We start from the raw sequence: 27892 nt of genomic DNA, 5'->3' as shown, positions 1-27892 counted from the left end.
TGTCCTCAGTGTATCTTCTGACCTGTAGGTCTGTATTACAATATATAACATATTGAGAAAACCAACTGGCCATAAAGCATTTCTTACCTCAGTTAGTGTTGTATGTGTTGGTGTAGCTCAGGTTGTGGAAGTACTGCCTGGATAAACTTCAGGTTTATTATAGCTGCTTATTTTCTCCAGACTGACTCTCAGTGGAGAAATAACACCTTCGTTATCATTGAACTCCATCTTAAAATTATTGATCTGGTCAATTTTAAAACACAGCAGTAGAAAGAAAACATTAAATTTGTATGCCAATTTTTTCAAACTATTTTGGGTGAGAGGGATATTGTATGCTATGTATTTTGTTTTTATATATAATGGATTCACTCTTAATCAGGATTACATCTGCATAGGTTAAAATAACATTCCATTCCTTTACTGTCCTGCTACCAGTTGAAGGTAGGTTAACCAAAGGTAAGTTGCCCTTGAAATAAAAGTTGTCCAGAAATAAAAATTTTTTCTGAGGAATTTTCATTTTCTTCCAGCTTGAATTCTACAAACATCAGATTATAGTGGGCCTTATCTGTTTATAATGCTTCTGAAAGATGATGATAGTAACACTATACTTACCATTTTGTGAATAAAACTCCATAGCTAGAATAGGATGTGCTCCTTTAGATTAATAATAGTAATTGGTTATTAATTGAAAAAGCTTCAACATGGTTTCAAAGGGTGAATAGAAAGAAATGAAGACATTTCTGTTTAAGGTACTTATACTACTCCTAATTCACGTGAAAAGGCTGATTTTAATTAGCATCCATTTGCACCTTTTTCTTGTTTATGAGAATATGCATTTTATTTAATTTGCCTTTAGAATAATTGTGTTCCTTTTGTGGCAGCAATATGTTCATTAATCTTCACTGCTTTTTACAGTTTGGTTGCTGATGTTGTGGTGTTCAACTCTGCTTTTAATATGGAGTCCTTTCTTAAATCCATTGGAAAATTTATGAAGCTGATTCCTGACCACAGACCTAAGGATTTGGAAAAAATAATCAGACCGAAGTGCCAAGTTCTTTATTTTCCAGTCAGGTTTCCTGATGTGAGCAGGTCAGTACATTTTCCACGTCATAAATTGCCTCCAGCCTGTCAAAACTCTGTATTTATGGTGACGTTCTAACTAATCAGCTAAAGCATCGTTAATGAATGAGTTTGATAGTATGCAAAACCCCCTAATTGATAAATGTATTTCAATAATCATAGGCTATTGAGGCAGCCGAGCCTGTCCTCACTGCCTGTCGTGCAAACTTGCATCGTTCAGGATGAGTGATTTTCCACTTGTTTTAGTGATTTCCCACTTGTTTCAGCCTTCCAGGAGTTGCTAGGCTCTGTGTATGTTTGTGCAGGGGAGGTCAAGAAGGAGACAGAAATGCTGGAGAACAGTGAAAGTGATAAGCCTGCAGCCAAGGGGCTATTTTATCCCCTCCTCCCTCCCTTACCTCTTTTTATGGCTTTCCAGGTAGGCAAAAGCATTCCTGAGGCAGGGAGCAGACTTGCAGATGTTGGCATTTGCTGCAGCAGGAGTTGCTCTTTGCTCCTCCTCGGTTACTCTGAAGGACGTTTTTTATTGCCCTCCTTTCAGAGCCCGTCTTGAAATTAGCAGTGGGTTATGTGGCTCAAAGGGAACATTCACAGGATCCTTTTCACTTTTGATTAAACCTGGCACAATTGTTTTTCCCGTTATAAGGGACTTTCCTCCCACCGAACAGGAACTTTGCTTCAATGGGACCAGCACTAAATAGAGTGTGATTCTGCAATTTGATTATACTCTTAAACCCAACACCATGCTGGGTACATTTTTTTGCTGAAATAAGGATGGGAAGCACTGCAATGACTTTGCAAGAGCCTGCCTTTTGATCTGATAATAAGTTCCGGCCACACTTGAGATCTTTGTCCCTGACCAGCCTGTACTTAGAGTTATTTCAAAGGCTAAATATACATGTGTGGTAGTTTGAGGTAGAGAAATTTTTAGTGCAGGAGCTGAGGTCGTGCACTCGCTGATGTACTCAGACTGCAAGGTTTGAGCTTCAGTGTCTTGGAAAACTTAAATACTGATGCAAATCATTTAGAAATCAATGTCTAAAGTTAAATCTTTAAACATTTATTTTTGACAAGTGAGTTAAAACCCTCCGGTGTTTTTTAGGGACTTGGCTGCCTGGATGGCAGCATAGTTCAGTACCTGTATATCTTTGAGGATCTACTATTCCCTCCTAAAGTCCAGAGCTTTTGAGCGCAGGGAACGCCGTGGGTGCTCAGCATATTTGATGTGGAGCCAGTTCCAGAGGCTCTGGGGGTTTTGGCATACCTTAGGAATCATGTGGCCCAGACCTAGTTTTGGAGATGAAGTTATGATAACCCTGTCTCGTATATTACATCAGCTCTTTTGGACTTGTCAGCCCTGGCAGATGGGGTCAGACAAGATCTGACAAATTAGGCTGAAGTCATCATACACACAGCGCTCGTTTGTCCAAAGCAGGAGGCGATTAACTGGGTAAAATCATTAGCCTGCTACCCAAACTGGTGCAGTAGGAAGAGCTCACATCTCACTGTATGCTCTTTTAGAGTATTAAATCCCATCTTGTATTAGATCCCATCTCACAAGGCAGGACACCTTTTCCATTCTCACTGTGGTCATTGCACTTGAAATTGTACCAAAAACCTCTTTTCAGCGGTGATAGGCAAAATTAAGGTGTTCATAAACATCTGTGTGACAGTAAAACTTTCACAGCAGAGTGACAAGAAACAAAGATTAATGTCAGCTCTATTATATCTAATATATATTTTATTCAACAGCTAATTCTGGATGTAAGATCTGAGGTGTTTAGACAAAGTCCAATGTCAAGGCAGGAAAAAAAATCTGAAAAAAATGGCTGCTTCTGCCTGGCTCTGAAATTCTTTGGGTTTTGACCTTCAGCTGCAGCCAATATTTGCTGTTTCTTTACATGTTTTACATAAAGTTGAATGCACCTGTGGCAATTCAAAGCTGTTTTTTTAATTTAGGTTGTATTAGTATAGTGACTGAATGGAGATTGAGGAGAGAAAGGTTAAGAAAAATTGTGGCCAAGCTAAAATTTATAAGGCAAGCTCTTAGCCCTGAGTGTTTTTCAAGTTATTTTCAAATGGTAATTTGCTTTATCCAAACCAAACTCATACAGTGTAAGTAAGTGATTATTTGCATGACTGACAATCATTTCAGTGCCTGCAGTCTTTTTAAAATGCATAATTTTGCTGAGATGTTGGGAAAATATTTAAAAATTCTGAAGGCAAAATAACCAGGGTGGGGTTTTTTTAATTTTTTTTTTTTTAATTTTTTATTTTGACCTCTTTTATTTTGCTTGTCAGTGTCCCAGGGTGTGTTTGTGTCTGAAACATAATCTACATTTGGACCGGGGAGAGAGAGGTGATCTGAGAAATCATCCTCACACATGTGATGGGGAGCTTTTTAAGATTATTTTAGATTAATATTGCAGTTGTAGGGCAAAATAAAATATATCTGAGCCCTCATCAAAAGCAGTGTAATGAAGGATCAAGTCACAGGAGTTAATCCTGTAAAATGTCTACCTTTTAATGTAATTACTGTAGGTGATGGACACAAACAGCACAGGCAGCATAGTAAATGATCACTTAAGAGGGGAGGTATAATGATGAAGGATATGCTAAGAAACACTGGTGGATACTCTGAGAGGCACCACTGTAATTTGTAATGTGTATTTAAACATTTCAAATGGGCCTCCAACTGCTGCTCTTCTACTTCTGAGGGGAAGTTGTTGATGCTTTTTATAAAGAATCTTTTTAAAAATAAATATTTGTCATTAGGACACGTGTTGGTGTTCCCAGAGCAAACCCAGCAGACTGTGGTCCTTATCTGACAATGAGAAGAGATGAAAGGATTTGAGGATTTGACAGAATAAGATATTTACTGACCTAATCCTCCTGTTTTCTCGTTCTGACAATGACTGGCTTCCATATTATATCCTGTGGTGCCAAGGGTGCTCCCTATATACCGACCCCATGTGATTTCTGACTTGAATTCTGCTCTTTGTACATTCTGGTGAAGTATATGATGTGGGAATAAATATCAGAGTATTTCTAAGCTTTGAGACAAAAACCCCCTCTGAGTTTAGAGCTGTGGCTGATCTGCTATGTGTGCTGTGTATCAGACTGGGGGTTTACAGCACAGAGTTTAATACATTGTAGTTCACACTTATCTGGCCATTGACTTAATTTTAGTATGTTTTCTATTGTAACATAAATAAAATTCAATATTTTTTTCACTGCATGATCAATAGAGTCTATTTTGATACAATCTTTTTCCCCTTTTGCACTGTAAAATGATGGTCAAGGGAGAAATTCCCTTTTGATCGATGTGGGCTTTGTACTTCTCTACATGCCAGCAGAGCCCTCTGGAAAACTTTTGCAAGGTCTTTGTTGGTGTTTGGATATCCACTGGCCCATTAACCTGGTCTAGTGGAAGGTGCCTCTGCCTGAGGCAGAACTAGGTGATCTTTAAGCTCCCTTCCAGCCCGAACTATTCCATGATTCTGTGATTTTTTATGAATTCTCTCATTCCATCTGTGCCCACATTGTCAGTGGCAGTTTGCAAAGCAGGGTCAGATTAGGTACTTCTTGGAATTCATTCCAATGAAAATTTTAATTTAGATTTTGGTTATTATTACTATTCCTCTGATTGTAGTATATCTTTATTGTTATCACACTGTGGTAGGAAAGGAAGATGTTTTTATAAGCAAGAATGAAGTAACGTTCCTAAGAGCTCAAAATTCACATTGGTCTGAGATGGAATAATATAAAAGAAACATGAGAGTATGAGGATTACAGCAGAAAATAAAACCAGGTTTTTTTAAAGTGGAACTTGTTAGTGAGTATCTTACGCTATCTGCATTACAGATAGTAATTTTGAAGTAGAATTCAAGATTTTAGACTTGTTTCTTCATTTGCTTTTATAACTTAGTACAGTTAACAGGACATTCTCAACCATTTGGGCTTATATCTTTTTAGTTATAGTGCGAGAGAGGGAGAATTTGCCAATTTAGAGAGTATTTTAGGGCCAGTCAAGGGACTTGCTGAGTAAATCAGAAGTTTTTAAAAGACACTGACAGTATCTCTTGTGCTGAAACACACAGGGAGGAGCCTGTTTTGGGGAAGTAAAAAGAAATTAAATAAATTAATTGCAGTACTTGGATCAGGTTTGCAGGGCTGAACTTAACTGGAAAAATGCAGATGTCAATGAGCAAGGAGAGACTTGAATTCACAGGAGCCCAAAGCTATGGATGGGCACTGGGGACGTGTCTGCGTTGCAGGGAAAGATGCTCAGCAGTGGTACCCATGTGAGCAGTAGTGAACTGTCTTGCATGTGGGAAGCCATAGATAGCTTAGAAGAGCAGTTTTTGGCTAATTAGCCTTCCAGTGAAATAGCATATATTAGCTTAGGTGGAGTGCTAATGACAGTGACTCTGGTACTGGGGGTACCCACTGCCTTTGGTGGTGGCTCGGGCATCTCTGTGGTACACTGTGCCCTCTCCAGTGGCACAGCCTCACTGCCACCGCAGTTTATGGGTCATTAGCATAATTAGAAAGTGCTACTAGACTGCTCCTACCTTGGGGCTTGCTGCTGAAGAGCTGGGTGATGGCAGTTGCTCCCCAGAATGTCTTTCCTCCTCACCTGCCGCAAGCAGGATTTGAGGATTGGTGTTGGCACACTGAGAGTTGCACAACGAGCACGAGGGATGCTCTCAGGATCTGGGACACAGCCCCTGCTGAGAGGAAAGTGTAGTGTGGGCTCAAAAAGGTCATGAAAAGGAGTCTTTCCATCGTGGAGCTGTTGGCAGTGGGGTGGTTCCTGCTGCTGACTCAGCTAGCTGCACCTGCAGTGAGGGCTTGGGTAGTTCAGTTCACCTTCATTTTCAGTGGTGTTTTCTCACATGTTGCTTTCTCCACACACTCATGCTGCGCTGTCTTGGGTAATGTAAGAGTTTCTGTTCTCCCTCTGCATCAAGAGCCTTGTCTTCCAGACAGAATATGCCATTCTTATCCCCAGAATATTTATCCCCGGACCACTGAAGCAGCATCAGAACAAGAACACTCTCCTAGAGAAGGGCCTGGCTGAAGAGTCTGCTGGGATGTATTCATTCTGCAAAACTTGCTAAAAAGTAATTTATTTTTTATCTATTCAGGGACAAAAATAGTTTTACTGACTCTCTTTTATCTGTTGTATAGGTATTTCTCTAAATGCTATCATAATAACCATTTACAATAGCTCACAAGGATACTTAAGCAGAATTCTCTGTGCAGCCCACTTTTTTATTATGTTGGGTACTGCTCATGTTGCGTACAACACATTCCCATAAAACTTGCTTTTTGTATTTACAGAGAAATTTCTCTGGAGAGTTAAGGTCTTGTAAAACATTCTTGTTCTACAGCGTGAACGAATTATCATACTCTGGGGAATTAAAAGTGAAGTGTACTGAAGAAAAGAATTTTTTCATTAAAATGCAGTTTATATTGATAAAACAGATTACTAGCATTTGATGAAATGTGAAACTTGGATCTACCCCTATCGCTAAATCACCAGTAGGTTTATTTTGGCAAGAAGAATAGTATGTAATGTATATCAGGACCAATCGTTATACAGTACCTGTTAGTTTTGTATTAGATTAAATTGTCTTTCACTAAAGTACTTGAAAAAAACCCTACTATATCAGTATCTTGAAGTAGCAGAATGTGGTAACCAAGAATATTAGAAAATAAAAGCTGTCGTGTTATCAGTTTTGGCACAGTCATTTATCAATCAGTATTTTAAACATTGACAAGTGGTAATTTAATAGGGAATGACCCTGTTGGCAGGAAGTTCTAATGACAGATGATGCAAACTCATTTATCACTATGGGGCTGTGCTGGCTTCTTACCTTTCTCAGTATCACAGCTCATATTTTCCAAGTCTGGGATGTGAGAAGCCACAAAGGGCAAAACCTGTGGCACTGAGCCTGTAACCACTCCCATCTAATCTGATTAACCCCTTAGCTGCAAATTTCTCTGCAGCAGAGCTGGTAAGAGCTGCAAGTTCTCATACTGATTTAAATACCATTTGCTTTTTAAGGAGGATTTTCCATAATACTTTCCCATAGGCAGTTTTTCTGAGGTATTCAAGTTGTGTCACTCTGAATACACAGTTGAGACGTGCTGGTGCTTTGCTTTCAAAAAACAAACCACATACTAATAATTAATAGCACATTTCATTAGCAGGCATTAAAATATTGCATGCAGTGCCCTATACAATGGGCAGCTATTATTATTATTATCATTACTACTCAAGGAGGAAATTGATGCATTCAGAGGTTTAATTGATTCGTGCATATTCATGTGGGAAGTCAGTGGTAGAGTCACGACTGGACTGGATTATTATGCACTTCCATGCATAATAATTTCTCTACAACTTGGGAAGAGAATAGCCTACCTTGCTTTAATAAATGTGGGCATTTGGAGTTGAAGGATGTCATGGGAGAAGGGATGAAAATGACACCTTCATCAGCAACTGGTATGGATGGTGCTCCTCATGGGATTCCATCTGGAATGCAGTCATGCAACTGTACTTACTCTGAATTTAAAAAAAAAAAAAAGTTTTTACTTTAGTTTCTACACTAGTAAAACTTTTGATCAATTTAATATGAATTTATATTACCTTTTCTAAAGCCTCATAAATGCAAATCCTTGGTGGGGCTTTCTTCACCTTCCTCAATTTTATCTGTTTCTTTTCTTCTCCTTTTACAACAGAGTCTTTTTCCTGCATGCTGGGTTTGGGTTAAATATCATTCCCCTTCAGGATGGTTGAGACATGAAATACTCTCAGAGTTTACATCAAATTGTTGCCATAAGAATCAGTGAAATTTATATTTAATTGGTTAAAATTGTCACAGCAGACTTAAAGCTGTGGGTTTGTTGGTTGTTTTATTTTTTTTTCTTTTATTCTAAGTGGAAAAAGGCTGTTGCTTAATAGTAGGAACCTGCAAACTACTAAATACCCTCATTTTACCTACAGCCAGGGGGAACTGGGGACTTTTGGTGGGAATACAACATTAACAGGGGTAGAAAAAGGTGGCACAAAACTAACTGAGTATTGAGTGGTCTGGCTGCGTCCAGGTCTCTTTCAATCCATAGGAACTTAAATCATTTGCATGTGTGAAAGATGGTTTTTATACAGAAGGCTGTTCCTGCTGGATTTTGCATTTCAAAATACTGCCCTTCAACGTTTGAACAATTTCATATTTTTTATTATAAAATTCATGAATATTGCATGGAAGTGAAGGTGGATTTTTTTTTTCCCTTTAAAGGGATTTCATGCTTACAGGATTGTAACAGAGAGGGGTGCAGTCATGTTGGGCATCTTATTTCTTAGTTGCTACACGAGGCAATGACAGAACCTTATTGTTTAAATATTCAGAGTACTTACAGTACAGTATAAAAGAAAATGAGTTAATGTGCTAAAAATTGCGGAAAATATAAAGAATAGGAAGGAAAATCTGAGTTTTTAGAGATTCTCCACTAAGAATACAAAATGTCAGAAATCAGTTTTGAAGGGATGAAAGAACCTCTGTTCCCAGTTGTAGGGTGATGGCAGTACCTTTACAAAAAGCCACATTTCATCTTGAATGCAGTATTCGTTTGGGGAGAAAAAAGCTAAATCAACCAAAACCCAAACAAGCAGCACCTTTTAAAAGAGTGGTGGAATAGATTGCCTTGCAAATTGTTATTAAATGTGAGAGTGAACCTTTATGTGTGTTGGACCTGCTTCAAGCACTGTTGTGTGCAAGATTGCAGACAGCCCATTCCAGTTACAGTCAGAGGTACCATCAGATGGAAGTGTCAGTGGGGAAGATATGAAGATGTTCTATAGGAATTTTAGAGAATAAGAGAAGAAAATTGCATGCTGGAATACATAAAATCACATATTGAAGAGGAAATTTGAAGCATAGCTCTCCAGTCCTATGGAGATGACCTTTATGTAACGTGTAAGAACAACTTAATGCAGATGTTTTATTTATACATAACCAAATGGGATGAAGTTAAATGATTTTTAATTTTGCCAAATCACAGATAATTTCTTTGTTGTGCATGGAGTGTTTTAATCTAGTTAGAGTTTTTTTGGGGGTTGTTTTGTTCTGGTTTTTTGTTTTGTTTTTTGCATTTGAAAATACTTAATATTTTATATTTTGGACATTCCCCCTGCTCAGTTGTGACTCCCAGATGAAATAATCCTCCTCTTCTTCCCTTTAAATAATTCAGATAGCATACATTTAAAAATATGAGAATCCCAACATAAATGTGCCAGAAGTGCTTTTAAGGTAGGAGGTTGTTCTGCTTTACTATGGAAAAGATGCATCTCTAAATGGTAATGAGGCTTCATCAGTTCTGAGCTTACAAATACCAAGTTATAGAGATGCTTCGTGGAAGAACTCTGGGAGATCCAAGTCCAGGACTGTTATCCCAGCCTCTTGTATTAGAATGGTTTGGGTTGGAAGGAGCCTTAAAGATCATTTTATCCCACCCCTGCCACGGGCAGGGACACCTCCCACTATCCCAGGTTCCTCCAAGCCCCATCTAACCTGGCCTTGGTCACTTCCAGGGATCCACGTGTGTCACAGCTTCTCTGGGCACCCTGTGCCAGGGCCTCCCCACCCTCACAGCCAGGAATTCCTTCCCAATATCCCATCTAACCCATAATAATCCCATCTCTCTTAGACCCCATTTAAACAATACAGGTGACTCCAAGTTCTCCCAGGAGCCATCCATTCCCAAGGCTGAACACTCCCAGCTCTTTCAGTCTGTCCATACTGTAACAGAGGGGCTCCAGCCCTTGAAGCATCTTTGTAGCTTCCTTTAGACTTGTGCCAATGGCTCCAGGTTTTCCTCAAGTATGTAGGAAAAAAAATCTTGGGATTAGATTACCTTTTTTTAGTAGTGGGATATTTTTTGTTGACAGTACTTATCTGCTGTAGAATATTTTTGGGTATTATAAAACAGGATACCATTATGTTCAGTCTGTTTTTCAAACAGTGTTGCAGGCAGCAACAACAGCCAGGAAGAAGGAATTAGGTATCAAGTTGAATCATCCAGTCTGTGGTAAATTTCAGAGTGGGTTCCTCATAAAATGGTGCCATTTTCCTTTAAGATGACTCCTAAGTAGTGCTCAGGTCAAGCTTGCAGAAAGCTGGACTTTGTCCATCTGTGACCTGCTGTATGTATTTCTTGCCCCCATACAACCCTGGGACTCATCATCAGACCACATCCTCTCCATATTCATTAGTGCCCAACCAGCCATGGGAGTAATGATTCCATAGAATCATGGAAAGGCTTGGGCTGGAACAGACTTTAGATCATGTTAGTGGTGTGTGATGTCTCACCACTAGAGCCATCATCTTTCCACTTGTGCTTCCATATCAGGTCTTTTTGTCTGAAAGCCACAGGTCTCTTACTGCTGGTTCTGCACAGGTTGAAGAGCCTCAGATTTAATTTTTCCAGGATGGATTTGGCTTTAGGTATGTTCCCCTCTCCATGGCAGAACACTCATCATGAATGCTCTGCAACAGTATTACATCTTCAGTTCTATGACTTTGCCACTCAAAAAAACCAAAACAAATAAAAAAAAAACAAAACAAGATGTTCACAGCCATGTTCTCCTTTGAACTCTTAATCATTTGCCATCTGCAGGTGATGGTTCTCACAGGTGCTAAATAGAGAAACGGGCAGATCTTTCTTCCCTTGGTCACTCTGATGTGCTAAAAGGTAAACCAGCCTATGTGGCTGTGCAGGTATTGCCACAAATGTGCTGAAATTTAGTGTAGCTACATAGCTGCACCATGCCATATATATATTTATATATTTTACTTGAAAAAGTGTATTTGAATCTCATGCACCATAGAAAAGATATTCTAAATGTACAAATTGATGTGTCTATATAAAGCACTGAAATAATAATAATAAAAAAAAAGTTTGTTGTTCTGGTCACCCGTGCTCAAGAAAGATTAATTTAAACTGTGAAACAGGTGTAGAGAATTGCTGCTAGGATGATTAGGAGAATCTGTATTATGAGAGCAGATTAAAAGAGCATGGTTCACTTGTCCTAGCAAAATAAAGGTTGAGAAGGGGATATATGTTAATCTTTATAAATACAGTCAGAGGATAAATGCCATGAAAGAGGAGGAATTATTTAAGTTTCAGGATAATCCTTACAACATCCACTAGGTATAAATTGGTCATTATTAAATGACTGAGACTGGAAGTGGAAAAATGGTGTGGAGGGTGTTTGCTTAGTTTGGTTTTTATTTTCCAGAGACACATTTAGTTGTGAAATTACTGTTGAAACACTATTGAAATGCAAGTTTGATAAATTCATAGAATGGTTGGTTAAACAATATAGGAGTAGTGCCAGGCAGCTGCAGATGTTTTCTGTGATGATATCCCCAAAATGAAGGTACAAAAAGATGGACGATGAGTTGAACACTTGGTGACTTCAGTCTTGAGATCTGAACTGGTCTGTGAAGAAGATCTCAAGTTTCCAGCATCTGTACAAGACACAACAGCACAGCCTGTTCTGTGTTCTGCACAGTGTTTATCTTGTAGATCATTAATCACACGTTTAATAAATGAGCAGTGTCCTACAAAGGTACGTCCAGCTGACTGCATTTGGGATGGGCTGAATTTTTATTAGTTGGATTCATTGTGGAAAGGGAAAAAAGTGAAGGGAATGTTTTTGTCTGGCTGTACTGGGTTCATCTGGATGTTTTGGTGCTTTTGAAGAAAAGCCACACCAAGGCCAGTGCTTCTTGTCCCTCCTTTTCTTTGCCTTTGCAACAAGGGAGTTTTTGAGGCATCACTCTTAGAATCATAAAATCCTGGAATGGTTTGGGTTGAAAGAGGCTCTAAAGACCATCTGGTTCCAACCCCCATGCCATGGGCAGGGACATCTTCCACTAGACCAGGTTGTTCCAAGCCCCATCCAGCCTGGTCTGGAACTCTTCATGGGATGGGATGTCAACAAATTCATGGATGTTGTTGATTTTTGGAAGGCTGGGCGTCCCTCAGAAGACAAGGAGAAGTGGTGCCAAAAGGTTGACAACCACAGGTATTTGGGAAAGCATTAGGTGAGATGTGCCTCAATAAAAACCATCCTCAGGCAAAACGTTTGAGTCTTGTGGCGCTCTAAGCATCCTCCATTTTGCCTAAGTTTACTTTTGCTCACTGAAGCTTTTGGATAAAATTATTCCATCAAGCTCATTTGAGTCATAATAAGTTTAAATAAACTTTCTTATTTTGATGAGTCTGTAGGGCTCTTTCACTTTCATCCTTGTGTAGAGCAGCTTTAATACTAAAACTGCCTCAATCTGTGCTAGAAGCAAACAGAAGACAGAAAGAAGAGCTTTTTATGCAGTAATTACTTTCAGTGACTGAAATTTTATCTGTCCTTCCTCAAACTTCCTCGCACATCTCTTGGATTCAGAATTCACTTGTGTTATCTGCCATCTGAGTTTGAATTACCCATCTTGAATGATGTGACTATATATGGAAAAGGGAGGATTTGACCCTTTTTTGCATGCCTAAACTGTTGGTTTTTTGTTGCCAATAAATGGAGGGATCAGCTTGCAGGGTTCCTGGCAAATGAGTTGCAATGAAAAATGTAAAAAAATATTTAGAAATATTAAAATGTAAAGAAATTTTTGTTTGGTTTGGTTTTCTAGTGAGACCTTGTGTGAGATCCATAAAGCTGCCTGATATCAGGACATATTTATGATAGTAAAGCAGTGTATCTCTGGTTCTGGAACCAGCTGAGCTCTTTTCAGTGGTACCCAGCGCTGGACTTGTCAGCGCATCTATACGTTGGCGACTTATTATTCCACGAGCATCACTTCATCTGGGCTGGCAATAAGTCCTGTTCAGTCATTGTGCTGCAGAGGAATGTTTAAAGCTGCGATGTGCATTGGAGTCTGTTTGTTTGCAGCAGCTGATTTGCCTAAGCTTTGATGCGCAGTCACTTTCTGACATTTGTGTATTTCAGCAGTGAACAATGTAAACTCATTTTCTGAGCACTTTGATTACTTGCACATAGCAGTGCCCATGGCATGTGACAGAGAAGAGCACTCTATCCACTAATCAGATAGATATGCTTCAAGCGTATTTACACAAAATAATGAAAACAGCTGTTAGATACCTTTAAACTTGAGTGTGTTTTGTTATTAATCTACTAGCCTGTACACATGACACTATAATTCTTCGCTCACTCAAGTTGCCTTTAATGACACAGTAATAAAATGGAGAGGGATGAAAGTAATGGAATTGTAGAATGTAATGCCTCAATTGTTCTACAGTGTCTTCCTTTTTGCCAAAATAAACCACAATTAGGTCCATATGGTGTTTTGAAGTTTTCAAGCAATGACCCTAATAAAAAGTAATGAATTTCTGACAAAAGAAAGCATGGTGCTCTTTTAAGCAGATATCTTTGCTATTGATCTAGTTATGATTGCAGACTGATATGCTAATAGAAGAAGAAAGGTTCAATGTGCCTGGTACAAGCACTTTCATTTGCGGTTTATTTTATTCTTATGAAATTCAGATTGAAAAGGTAGAAACATGTTGTAATCCATCAGTTATGACTCCCTTTTAAAAGACCTACTATAAAGAAAACAAATGGATTTTCCTTGAGGAAAAGATGGAGAGCATTTGTTAACTTGGAATTCCTAAAGTGAATGCTAACTAGGAGGATGCCTCACAATGATGAAGATGCTTTATCTGAATATATAAAATTTGACTTGAGCACTTCATTGTCTTCAGAGGTCCAGGCTCTGGTATTTACTTTTTTTCTCTTTTAATCTTTTTGGAATTGGAATGGTATTCCTGTTCATGTAGGAAATCAAAGTATGCACAGAGCAGTTGTTGGGTAAGTGGAGACACTCAGACAAAACGTCTTGGGGAGGATGTGCAGCTCATCCTCCTGAATAGCTGTGGGCGACCCATAAACAAGTTTGGTGTGTCAGCATTATTCCAGTGCAGTAATAGGGATGCCTGAAGTTGGGGTGAAGTAGTTGTAATAAAGAGAAGGAGGTTTCTGGAAGCAGATACGAGGAGAAGGAGAAAATAAGTGGCTCATTTGATGGACCTTCTTCGCTAGAAGTTGTTGAATGTATGTTCATTCCCCATACACACAGTCCTGAATTCCTCTGTTGAAAAGCATCTTCTGGATACTGTGTGCTATTGGCAACGTTTCACTCCAGGAAGAGTAGCTGAGGCCTGTAGTCTTGCAGTGTGAAACTATTCAGAGCATCCTGTCAAGCCAATCCACCTTGTCTAACATTAATCACCACTAGAAAATATCTGGGAGTGGTTCCTCCATGGTAAATTAGGAGTCTAGGTATTTAATAGTCTGGTTTCTCTATTTCATATTCTCTAATTCATATCCTCCACATTGAGCTGCCTCTCAGATTTCCCACTCAAGTCCCAACTGAACCTTTGGAAAATAACTGAATTTTGGCTTCAACAACCTGTGCCATTTTTTATTCATGTTTTGCCACCTTCTACATTGGTAATTTCTCCCTCTCTTTATGTATCACATACATGTGGGTGGTTACTTTGCTGATTTTAATACAAGACAGTCTCTTTCACGGGTAGAACTTTGTACTCCTCAAGGTGTCTTACTTTTGTAGGGTGAGTTCATAGAATCACAGAGTGGTTTGGGTTGAAAGGCAGTTAAAAGATCATCTCATTTCATCCCCCTGCCATGGGCAGGGACACCTGTCCCTGTCAATTGCTGTTTATTCCACCACCTTTCTTTCTGAAAATACTCTGGTTTAATTTCTTAGATTCTTATGCTGGCTTCCTTGAGATGTGAATGATTAATTTGCTTCATTGCAATTATGTTTATTGCATTTGGCTGCTGCTTAGGAATTGGGACTTATCTTCTGGAGGAGGATGTGTACTGCAGGACAAATAATCTTTCTTTGGATTGTAAAATCTGGATTATTTATGTTACTTTGAATTCTAGTAATAGGAACACAAAACTGAAAATCTTCACCTAACTTCCTGTAATTAAATTTTTTAAATTATGTATTTTCTTGCCTCATTTTTTCATGTTACAAGCTTTAAGAAATAGTCTTAAGATGCTGTGAAATAGACTCAAATTTTAGACTGGCTTTAAGTGATATTAAAAAAAAAAAAATCCATTGAGTTTGGTTAGCCTAGGGAGTGTTTAAAATGTGCCAGTTTCCATAGCCAGTTGTAGATGAGAATTGTTGGACTTTCCATCCCCACTCAGCAGGTTCTCCAGTGAATGGATGGAAGCAATTAAACCTCCCCCCAATATCATAAATAATAACAAACATGTTGAAATATTCTTAAGACTGGAAAAGGCTCAGAAGAAGGTGTGAACCTTCAAATGCTTAAGTAAGTCCTTTATTCGTTAGAATTTAAGAACCTACTTCTGCAAGGTTGTCCTCCTATGAGAAATCTAAATACCATCGGATGACTTTAGAATTTCTGCCTTATTTTTTATTCAACTCAGTTGAAATTATTTCACATTCTGAGGTATTTTAAAGGTCTTGGAATACCTGCAAAGGCTTCTATAAACCTTTGAAATTTAAAGTTTTTGCTGTCTGTGGTATCCCAAGTTTTGTCCATTAATCTGGAACAGCAATTGCTCTGACCACTGCTGATTGTGTTTTTATTTACTGGGGTGAAGTGCACAAAACATTCTCAGAACTGTATTATTTGTGCTTTCACTCACATTATGATAACACCAGGTGCATCCTGGTACTTTCCAACATGTGAAAATAATGCAGCCAGCATTTTAGAAGCATTTATTAGCAAAAAAGATAATAAACCAAGGTTTGTGATGTTTAATATAAGTGTGCTTGAGCACATATGGACAGTTCTGTGGGTGACTGACTGCAGTCATGTAGATTTTCTCAGTCTGTCTCTGTGTTTGCAAGACCAGCTCCTTAATGAACAGTCATTATTATTGCAGAGCTCTTAGTAGTAGGCCAAAATATTGTATTATAGATCTCCTGTAAATTTTTCAGTCCTTCATGCAAATCCCAAATGTTTCCTACTTTTTGACCTTATATATAATTTATTTCTTTTTAAGAGGTGTGCCAGGAATTTAATTTCATTTCTTCTGGTATTTTTGATACATTCAGGCTACTGTATGAGCAATGTCTGTTACTGTGTGATGATCAGAGATGGTGATTTTTAGCAGTAGATTGAGGGGACAAGTTTAAGGAAACATTTCTTGTACTGTGTTTTTGGAAACACAGGCTGGTTGTAGGGGTTACACTCAGGGACTAATACGGCAGCATTTGGGTAAATTGGGATATAAACAAACATCTGTTGCAGGAATGTAGAAATGACATCATAAAGAATGTACGCAAAAACTTAATTGAAAAAGAATGATGTAGAATTGCAGCATGACTTTAAGTCTGAATTGATTTTTGCCTTCAGAGTGAAAGTGGGATTTCTGTGCAACATTCCAATACTATAAAGTATTTAAAATGTAATGTCCTATTAACGTCCCTAAAATGTAGACTCTGGGTCACCCAATAAGAATAGTAGTTACAGTAATACAGTATATGTAATATGCAATTATCTTGACAATAGTTTTATTTTTTCAACAATTTTGTCATAAAAGAGCAGTAAGATACAATGAATTTGATTCATTTTGTGTGTGTGAATCATTTAATAGGCCATTACATCTACTATATTAGACTCCATTCTCCTTTCAGAGCTTTTCATTATAAGCCTGTCTTTAATGGAAAGAAGTTTAACCTTCCCTCCCAGATAGATTGAACCCCATAACAGTGTAAACATTCTCATTATAAAATAAAATCCCCTTCCCCAAGGGCAGCACTATAATTATGTTGCAGAGTGTTGTACAAATGTTTCTCTTAAAAAATGTTGTCTCATTCTTGTCCTCAAGTTTTTATCATTTTCATTTATGAAGGGAATCAATAACGCTTTAAAATTGTAATTTAATAAAATAAATATGATCTGATTATTTTTTAATTTTTGAAGTTATTTTAATCAAGTTTGAGAAGAAGTCATCAGTAAAATTGCTGTTGATTTATAAATAGGATAATTAGAGGCTTTCCTCCTAAGTACTGTTCACTGGCATTGTGGCTGTTTTTATTGCCTAGTCAAACCTCTTCATTCAATTTTAAAATTGCCTTTTGAATGAACTGTGCTATGAGCTTGCCAAATAGTGTCACCATTAATACCTTACCTCCTCTATTTCATTGTCCAGTCTGTAAATGCACAATAAATTGTTTGATAAGGAGGTCAATGAGGTTGTAGTAGTTTTTAAGAGAATTACGGCCGAGCGTTTCAGATTATGTCACACTCTTACTGTAGTGCTGGGTGTAAAAGGTGGTGATAACAATATGTGGGAGATCATTTGGTGGTGTTGCTCCAGGACTAGACACAAATCAAGAAGAGCAGGTTCTCTACTGCTCTCTATGTGGAGAATAGATGAAAAAAATCGGCACCTTATTAATCCAATTTACAATTCTGTAGTGTGTCCCTTAGTTGAATTAAGCAAGCTCTCAGCAGCAGGTGATCAACACAAGGATGGGTGAGGACAAAGATGTTTGCAGGCAGGAGACTGTTCCACTGCTTTGGTTATTGAAAAGCTGCTGTAGCATTTCTGGGAGGTCCTAAAGCATTTCTAACCAGAATTCTGGACGGTTATATCTCATCAGGATTTTTGTGGGAATTAGGTTTTTTTGGGTATATGAGGAGTGGCTGAGGGAGCTGCTGGGGGAAAGGAGGCTCAGGGGAGACTTTATCACTTTCTACAATTCCCTGACAGGAGGGTGAAGCCAGGTGGGGGTCGGGCTCTTCCCTCAGGTAATAAGTGACAGGATGAGAGGGAACACAATCACATTGCATCAGGAAATGTTTAGGTTGGATATTATTGGATATTAGGGAAAATTTCTTCTGTCCATCCCTGTCACAGATGCTCAGGGCAGTGATGGAGTCCTCATTCCTGGAGGGATTTAAAATCTGTGTGGGGACAGGGGGTGGCTTAGGCATTACTGGGGGAATGGTTGGACTCAATGATCGCAGAGGGCTCTTCCAACCTAAACGATTCAGTGATTCCATGATTCTGTAACTGATTCTGGAGAATCGTGCCAGGTTGGTGTCACCATTCCAGCAGTTCCCTGTACTGATGCATCCCCCTCACCCACCTCTGTGTGCCTCAGGAGCTGCTCCGTGCCCAGGCTGGGACTCCCAGCCAGGCACGTCTCTCCCGCAGCGCGCGAGCGGCTCTGAAATAGAAATGTAAAAGTAAGAAACTTTGTGCTTGTTGAGTCTAAAAGAAAGTCTGTTTGTGTGTGTCTCTCCCTTTGTAACAGAAGGAATGTTTCTTATGTTTCTGTCTTCAGACAGTTGGCACACATTTCATCTCAGCAGCTGCTTTCTCTTAAAGTGCAGTAGAGTGTAGGACTGTAGTGACACTAGCATTAATACTTCACATTCTGCTATCATATGCTGTCACTGTGAAATATGGATCTAGGTTACATGTGTTTGCAGACTTTGTACTGCTGAATTATGAAAGCTGACTCCGTTGGAGGATTGTGTTGTATTCAGAGACTGTGAACTGAACAATAAATGAATGCAGGCAGAGACTTGCAGTCATAAGCAGTATCCTCCTTTTTGGCCTAATTGAGACAATAGCTTTAAAATGCAGAATTGCCTCATAAAACTTCGCTGTTGACTTAGGTAAATATATTTAGCGGGCATTTAAATATGTCTCTTGTGGGCACCTTTTAGTTGTTATCCTCAACCTTGTTTAAATATTATTTTGAAATCCTGGTCTTCTGAATGGGATGAATTACTACAGATTAATAAAGTAGACTGCAAAAAGTAATACTGCTGCATGCCAGAAGAAATTATTTGGAACAATTAGTTATTTTAGTTATCAAGACTTAGTGTGTACCTATAAATATAACTCTGCAATTCTTTTTATGTGTCTGAATCGCTATATGAGGGGTAAGGAACTGCACTTTATTTATTTCTATATGTATAAACTTAATACAGATGTAAACATCACCTAAGTTATCAGGAATCATTGCACATGGGAACATGGGGGAATGGGACCTGACCCTGCTGAAGTCACCTCAGGCTGGGCAGTATCTAAAGGGAAAGCAAAGCTTCTGGAAAGGAGAATACTGGAAATTTATATGAAAGTTATTCATATAAATATTATATTATATTATAAAGACATACCTGGAAATCTACAGGCAGATTTTAATACAGGCTCATATACGCAATTTTTTTGTGCTGGAAATTTTAATCAGTGTATTGGTTAAACTTGGATTTCTTTGGTGCCTGACATCTGCCAGTAAATGATTGTATTTCTTAAAATGATGTATCCATAATTTCAGAGATAATGTCACTGATATGACTATACACTAACAATTGATTTTCCTTGTACAACCACTGATGGTCAGGAATCAAACCCAGGTGCAGAAATCTGGCATTCAGTGTAAACTCTCAATTTATTTTCAGATTTTACCTTTGAATATCAGTGTGTACAAAAGGATGGTGTGAACAAACTATTATATTCATATATATGTGTGTGTGTATGTGTGTGAGTGTAGCATTAGGGTATGTTGCTGATAAATGGCCTTTGAGCCTCATCTTGAGGAGCTTCCAATGTCAAAATCCCATAATCAGCACTTTTACCATGACTGGTCTAATGCTCAGAATAATGTTAGAATGGCTTTTGAAAGTGTGGGAAAAAAAAAATGTTTGATCTTACTGAAGTTGCCTGTGTATTTTAGTGCTTTGCATGCGTGGGGTTTGCATCATCTACCCCTGGAATGTGAAGTGGTTGTTGTCACAGCTCTTCCCGTGTTAGTTTTGATGGTTCTTTTGTATCTGATTCTTAAGTGGGAAGGTGGGGTTGTATCCTCTCTTAGCAATGCTGTTCCTGTGCTTCCCATAACAACCTTGCTATTGTCACCTCATCCCCTGACTTCTTTTAAATTGTACCCAGGTTCATGCTAAGTTTAAATGTGCTCCTTAAGGATTGTCCTAGACTCCAAACCACACACTTTTAATTCTGTGCTCTAACAAAACAGGGCATTGTTCAGCTGGTTGGAAAGAGGTGGAATGCAAAAATAGTTTTAACTACAGAATTTAACCTATTAATGAGACAGGCTAGAGGTAATAACTCTGTGCTCTTTCAGAGCCCCAGCTATGTACATAATAAATGATGAAGGTTTTTAGGTGCTCACTCATTTTTGGGGCAGCAGGCAGCTGTATCATCAGTCTTCTCTTCTTTGCCTATCTTCTCATAGCCATTGATAGTTTTTTATTCTGTAGGAATGTTGCTGTGCTGAGGTTTTTTTTTTAATATAGGGGAAATAAAATGCTAATAAATTTCAAATTTTAAATCATCTACATCTATTTTCCTGTCAATGTGAAGATAATTTCCTTAACCTGACAGACCTGTGGCTTTTTCTCATTCAAAAGAATGAGGATAATGTGTTGATGTTCTCATAAACAAGATCGTTTTGTAGTCCATTGCTTTTATTCATCTTTCTAAAATATTCTTGTATTTGTCAAAATACTTCTGTGGCATGTGACAGAAGAAACATCAGTAAAAACAGGATGAACAGCTTAATTTTTCTGAAGTTTTTGGTGTCTATTTGTAGAATAGCAAATAAATCTATACTATTAAATGTATAGAAAATTCCCCTGGGGTGGATTATTGCACTGGTTAGAAGGCAGAGTTGATATACTCCACCTCTAATTGATATGGTCTCATCGTTAAATTGCACAGCTTTTAGAATAATCATCATGGCAGCATTTACCAGCAAAATAAAATTGTCACTTTTCTGTGGGATGATGGTGCAACAATTATGCCTCAGTTATGCCTGTGAGAGGGAATGGCCTTACGATGAAGGAGGCAGGTTAAGATTAGATCTTAGGAAGGAATTCTAAAAGTGGAACAAGATGAGCTTTAATGTCCCACCCAGACCATTTGGTGATTCTAAGTTACATTATTTATCAGGGAGCAGGGAACAGTTCCTTTAGCTTAATACATTTAAACTGTGTAATGCTGTGCATTTTATAGTATTAATTGAAGAAATCATGAAAGCACTGTGGCATCTCTAGCATCTGCCTCCTGGTCAGCTCTTCCTCTCCCAGAGTTTGTTGTGATCTCTCTTTGGTCACCTTTACAATAGGACAGCAGTGAGGATGCAGAGATGCTGCAGGTCATAGGGCGTTCTTCTGGCTGAGGGAGGGGATAAATGAGGAATTGAGTGAAATTGAAGGCTCTGGGACTGTGGATGTGTCCTCAGAGCTGCCTACATACTGCCACTATTAATGTTAGCATGTGCTACAAATACAGCATGAGGCAGCATCGTAAAGCTCAGATGTGGGAAGTAAGAACTTGGCCTTGTGATGGAAACCAATAGGGTTGTTCAAATGTGCCTGTGGAAAGATGTGCTTGTGGGTTTTTCTACCTTTGAGAAATTCTGGCAGATTTACACTGCTGCTGTCTGCTTTCTGACGTTCCTGACCCCTCCCAGGGTGCTGGACCTCCCATGTCTGACTGGGAGATGCTGGTCTTTGTCAAACCACGTAAATGTAAAGATCCTCAGTGCCTTTAATCATCAGAAATATCCTCAGAGCTAATCTAGCATGCAGTTTTTTCAGAGATTACTGTGTAATGCCCCAGAGATGTGATGAGCAAAGTTCTCAAGCCCCAAAGGACTGAACTATGAAACCACATTTCTGAATAGATTACAAGTATTTGTCATCAGCTGGTTTCCTGCGAGGGATTGAGCAGAAGTCCTTTACACGTGTGTGCTCATGCATGCCTCTGTGTGCACACTCTCTTGAGCTTGTAGGAACCCAGCGTGCTCAGTTGTTTTATTTACTAATCATCAGAATTTTCACATTTCAAGTGGGACCTGTTTCTGGGGCAGTCTAAGCCAAAGACTGAATTCTTGAGACAGCCTTATAGTTTATTTTTTCCTTTCTCCCCTCCCTTCCCCTCATTGGGGCTTATGGTCATGGGAGAGACTCCTCAAATTCTTGAACTGTTTAGTTCAAAAGAATTGAGCCACAGTCTGAGACAGTACCAAAGTCAATTATTTAGGCAGGTTTATTGGCAAAGTGGTTAAAAAGAAAGGAATCCCTCTGTTATTCCCTTAATTCCTCTGTTACATCAATTCACAAGGCACAACACCTCATTTTTTTGCCTTCTACAGGAATCTTAAATTTCTGTTAAAATCCCAACCACACAGACATTTTTCAATGCATGTTGATGCTCCTGCACCAGGATCCTACTCAGGTCAGTCTCAGAAAGGCAGTCGTGTTCTCCAAATAAAGGTTTGTGTTTTGGGCACTGCTGTGTCCAACAGACACTTATTTTTCAGACTTTTTAAAACACAACCAGAAAATGGGCCATTTATAATGCAGACATAAAGGTTCTTTCCAGCACAACTGGGGTGAGTCTATTAAGCACATGAAAGTGTTTTAACTATGACATCGATTCCTGAATCCTGAAAAATAAGCATCTGATTCTGACAGGACTTCATTTTATTGATGAAGCCAAATTGCCAGGTAAATGCAGCATTTGTGAGTTGCCTTAGTTTGGTAGCCAGTGTGTCTTAAATCTTGTAACCAAAATAATAGTATAATATTGGGCTGAATACAGAGATTTTTCATTTTTTGTACAGCTCAGAGGTCTTTGTTTCCTCAAGTCTGTGATCTGTTCCCTGTGAGGTATATGGGTGCAGAAGGCACAGAGATTGTTTCTGAATGGTTTCTTTGAGCAACTGTGGTTTGTGCATCAGATTTTCATCTGACCTAAAGATCTGCAGTTCCCTGTAAGCCAGTGATAGCAATTTCTATCATCTAAGAATCTGATTTCTTCTTCCAGCTGTGAAACACTGTCCATAGACTTAAAAAATGGCAAATTCATTCCTCAGTTTTTCCAATGCCATGTGTTGGTATCATCAATATCATAGGAATAATCAAGGACAATTTTTTGCCCTCTGTAATTTGAAATAAAAGCTGGTGAATGGCAGACATGCAGGATAGTTTCAGAAGTAATGTTGAAACTTAACTTTGGTGAATAGCAAGTAGGACAAATGTGCAGTTATTATCTAGTTAATTAAATGGTTCATAAGAGTCAAAGTGTTTTAAATACATCATAAAATACAGGAGGTCAGAAACTTAAGAAACCTAGTAATTTAAATCAGTATTGAATAATAGGTAAATGAGGGTCCTCTTTTAAGGCACTCAGTCAAAAAGTCCTCCTTCCAGGAGGATTGTACCTCAAATATGAGAGGAGACTTGAAAAATAGCCAGCAGAAAAAAATGTGATTTTTTTTTTTTTTTTTACATATAATCTGTGATTTCTGTTGCCCTGTGATGCATTAAGGAAACTTGGAGAAAAGTTTTTTGCTTTATGATACTTATTTCTTTTTCATATTTTCACTTCTTTTTTTAATCTTGAAGACTGTAAAATCTTTACAGTATTCACACCCAAACACACACAGGGAATACCAATGTGTCTCGAAGCAAGTTCATTTTCATCTCCTGCCCTTTGACTGTAAGGGATATTGAGACAAAGAGGCAAATCTGTCATCTGGCTTGTTCTTATTTATTAGATGAACAATATCAGTACTGGTTAATAAAGCCAAACCAATGCGAACCTCACCAAAGAGCAGCTCTGCACTCAGTTGCTCAGTTTTCACATTCCTTTTCCTTGTGATAACATGGTCATTTCACTCCAGCCCCCCAGTCACCATTCACCCTCCTAGGACAGACAAGACCTGAATTTCTAATGTGAAAAAGCATGATCCAAGCATGCTCTACATTAGAGACAATAAAAAAGAAAAAAAAAAAAAAAACTCAGTTGATTTTTAGTTTTCTGTACATCTTTAACTTTTAAAAGAAAACTTTGTTTACCAGTAGAGTTTTAAAGATAGCTGTGTAGAGGTGTTACTTTTAGAGATTGAGATTTTCTTTGTAGCATTTCTATTCCTCCATGAGATGTTGCTGCATTTGTTCTGATTTTCTTATACGTGCGATTTACCTTTGGAACTACATTTGGAGGTGGAATGTCACTGTCGTTGTAGCAAGATGGTGTCTGTGTTTTCAGATATGTATGAGAACTGCTGTCTGAAACATCACAACAAGAATGTTTTATATCTGGGTTTATCAAAACTGGTTGTGCAAACTTCCACTGATTAAAAAGAAAATGACCAAGAGCAATGAGTTATTCACAGGTCTGGTTTAAATCACTGCTTCATTTAAATAAATACAAATAGTGAAAAGAATGAGAAGAGCAGTTAATGAGAAAAGTACTCTTGAATTCACAGTAGTAGGATGCTTTTCAATGGTATGGGTTTGAAACTTAAAAGAAGCTCATGTGTCTTCAGAGGGATTAAGTTTCACTATGTCTTGGCAGTGCTATTGTATCAGTGCAGTCGGCTACAACAAATTTATCCTGTGATGATACCTAATACAGAGAATCACCTTTTATCTCCCACTGAAAAATAAGCTCCAGCTGAAGCATCAGCAGTTCTGTGAACTCTGCTGGCGTATTTGATACCTCAATGTTTGATTTCAGACTCAAAGAATAGATGGAGGTGTCTCTGGCAGTGCTAATGCAGAACCTTCTTCACATTCAGCTGAGAGAGCATCTGGTACTGTGTGACTCTGTTCTGTGTTTAACTACATGGCAAAGGTCTTATTCATGCTGCTCCACAAGAACCAGCCACGAGTGTGAACACGCAATCTTTAGAGCCCAGGAAAGCCCTTCAGAGGTCAGTACTCTCTGTGCTGTCAAGAGGCAGCTTGGGGACCTGCCTAGATCAATATGCTGATTTTCATCCAGGCAGGACAGGCAGTGTGTGGATGATTTAAGAAATGGCTCTTTCCAAGCTGGAGAGTGGTGCAGCTGTGTGGTGAGGTGTCCATCACAGCAGGACACAGTTGCTGGGTGATTTTCCCCTTGTCTCAGACCCTGCTCTGTGCTCCTGTGTCCATTGACTCCAGAGCTGGGACTGGAATTGCAGTTATAGACACGTAATTAAATACTGGGGCATGCAGAGGCTCATGGTTAGACTGGGTCCAAGTCTTTTCCTTGGGACCTTCACCTTCCAAGCTTCCACTGCCTCTCCAGCAACACCCATCCACAATTCCCAAATCCATTCTCATTTACTGGAGTCAGGTCCAGCTGCATTGCTGGCTGTGTCTGCCACTTTATCCCCTTGCTCCTGCTGCTCTTCTCTGTGGAAATCAATTTGCTGAAAAACACATCAAAAGTGGTGGAAAGTAGACACAGGTCCTTCATGGTGGAGAGCTGTTGGAGGTGGAAGAGGATATTGTAAGTACCTTCCTGTTTCTAGTTCCTAATGGAAATCTTTGCCATTTATGGTGAAAGCAGCTCTTTCACAAGTGGCCAGTTCAGAGGACGAGGAGTTGGTTGATTTTTTTTTTTTAACCCAGAACTACATGCTAAAAGACCTTTTGAGCACCTCTGACAGGTGACTTTTATGGTTCTTTGTTAGTGTCTATTAGATCAGAAGACAAATAAATATGCTAGTCCTGTTTTTCACAGGAAGGTAATGACAGGAATGGCTGTACATTCCAAGATTCCACTCCAAATGCGAGTTTATAAAGTCTGTTATTACAAAAATATTGTGTGTCCATACCCCTTGTTAAAAATGCTAAAATATTTTTAATAGTTTGTAAATATTTTGTGTTCATTAGAAGACCTGTGGTTTTTAAAAGAAGCTTTACTGGGCAGAGCCAGATTTCATATTCTCATGTCTTGTGGTGACAACAGTAAAGGAGAAGCATAAAATATTTGGAGTAAAAAATATTTTAATAATACCTCATCTTAATCTTGTGAACTATTCCAGGCACAATCGTCCATAAAACACATCAAACAAAAAAGGGAAATGAAGCACATTAGTAAAAGCAACACTAAAAAGTTTTTTGACCTCTTTTCCGATTGTTGTATTTGATGGAGATGAAGCTGTAAGGAGAGGAATAATGTGGGGCTTTATACTCCAGTATCTCAGTGAGATGTGAGGTGAATACTCTCCTTTTGCACTAAGTGTATTTCCAAACATTTGTCAGCTCCTGGGAATACGTAGGGAAAGATGTGCTCTTTTATGAACTCAAGTAAGCTGTAAAATTAAATATTACTTTTACTAGTATCATTATTTTCTTGGCAGAGGAAATCAGTTAGTTCAGTCCAAGGGTGTAGTTGGTCTACATGGAGAAGATTTTTTCCCACAAAGAGCAACGGATACACTTTCCTATGGGCAAATGGGAAGGGCATCAACCTGTCTAAATCAGCAGTGTGGGGAAGGAAGGGGTGAAAAGTGGCTTCAGAAATGCATTCTTTGCTAATTCTTGGTGAATATAGTGCATTTCTGTAGAGAAACCCTCACAGGTAGAGCAACCTTTGGCTGCAGATTGAAGAACTGGAACTTGTGGAGGAAAAAGGGTTAAAAAGGATGAATATCTTTGCACCTTAATGGGAGAACTATTTCTGTAATAGTATCAAAGATAAACCAGTGTATTATGAGCACTAAATGATAAAGGGTGATAATATGCCATTCTTGAGACTTCTTGGCTCTTACCTAACATATCAGAAAGTGATTGTTGAATTTTAAATAGCCATACAAATGGATGACATAGAAATTTAACTTTGCTTTGACCTTATTCTAATTCACAAGATGACTGCAAAATGACTTTGTTACATCTGAATGTATGCTGGATGCTAAATCACTCCAGAGTATAAAATCTTTGTTTTGGCATAATGTTGATGCATAAACATTTGTACCCCATACTAACCCTATAAACATCACAATCCATCAGTACAATTACAAAAAAGATTGTTTGTTTTCACACTTAAAGCAGACATGAAATAGAGTGTCCTTAACTTAATCACCACCTTGATTTACCACATTTGCATATATTTGCATATTAATTGGACTACAGATTAAAATTGGTTTTGTAATTTTAATTAAGTGTCCACAAAGGTAAATGATTAGAACTGTTTAAAATACATTCTGACATAAATAGCAGTAAAAGCTTTTGTGATGATGTTTTTGTGGAATTACATTCAGAAAGTGGCCTTTTTATGATAGTAATTTTAATCTTAAATAGAATTATACAAACAGAACTGTGGATTCATAATCATTTTTTCAAGATTCATTTAATATTTTGCTGATTTGCAGCACTTGATGAAAATGTACTGTAGGTTTAGTTGATTGCAAAATTGGGCCTGTAGAGCTGATAAACTGAGGGTTTAAACCCTCAGTCTTTATATTCGCCTTACACATTTCAAATGTGTTATGTATCCACATGTAGACAAGGGCTGTTTTTTTATTTTCAAGTTGAGAAATATAAAAGCTGTCAGTAATGGATGATCTATCATGTGAAGATGGAATCACCTCCATGGCCCCTCTTCCTTCAGCAGAGATGGTGAAGCACAGGACATTTCAAAGCCTTTTCCATCAATCACTGCAGGTACTAGAGGAATCATTCTTGGTGTTATCAAAGGAGGATGAGCCTTAGAGGTAAAGCTGTGCTGTCAGGACTGCTCTGCTGGAGTCAGGGGGTGTTGATAACTGACCAATGATGTCAACTGGACCAAAATGTCAGACTAAACTTAATAAAACCAGAGTATTTGTGGTTAGAAGGGCTCTAGGAACTGGATTCTTAATGCACCTCTGACGCCTGCCTCTGCTTTGGGGACCAGTTAATGCTTCCCTCCAAAACTTACAGAGCACCAGTAAGGACAGATTGTTAG

General features: G+C 38.5%; 1 protein-coding gene across 1 annotated transcript in view; it reads left to right on the top strand.

Annotated features, from left to right (window-relative positions):
- GTDC1 (glycosyltransferase like domain containing 1) overlaps window positions 1–27892 on the top strand; it is a 160727-nt gene that overhangs the window by 76782 nt on the left and 56053 nt on the right. The window contains exon 5 of the mRNA XM_062498380.1: window positions 916–1089. Coding sequence (XP_062354364.1) covers window positions 916–1089 — 174 coding nt within the window. The remainder of the gene's footprint in view (window positions 1–915; window positions 1090–27892) is intronic.

Source organism: Cinclus cinclus, chromosome 9, assembly GCF_963662255.1.
Source record: "Cinclus cinclus chromosome 9, bCinCin1.1, whole genome shotgun sequence".
Classification (NCBI taxonomy): domain Eukaryota; kingdom Metazoa; phylum Chordata; class Aves; order Passeriformes; family Cinclidae; genus Cinclus; species Cinclus cinclus.
This window is presented reverse-complemented; position numbering and strand designations above follow the sequence as displayed.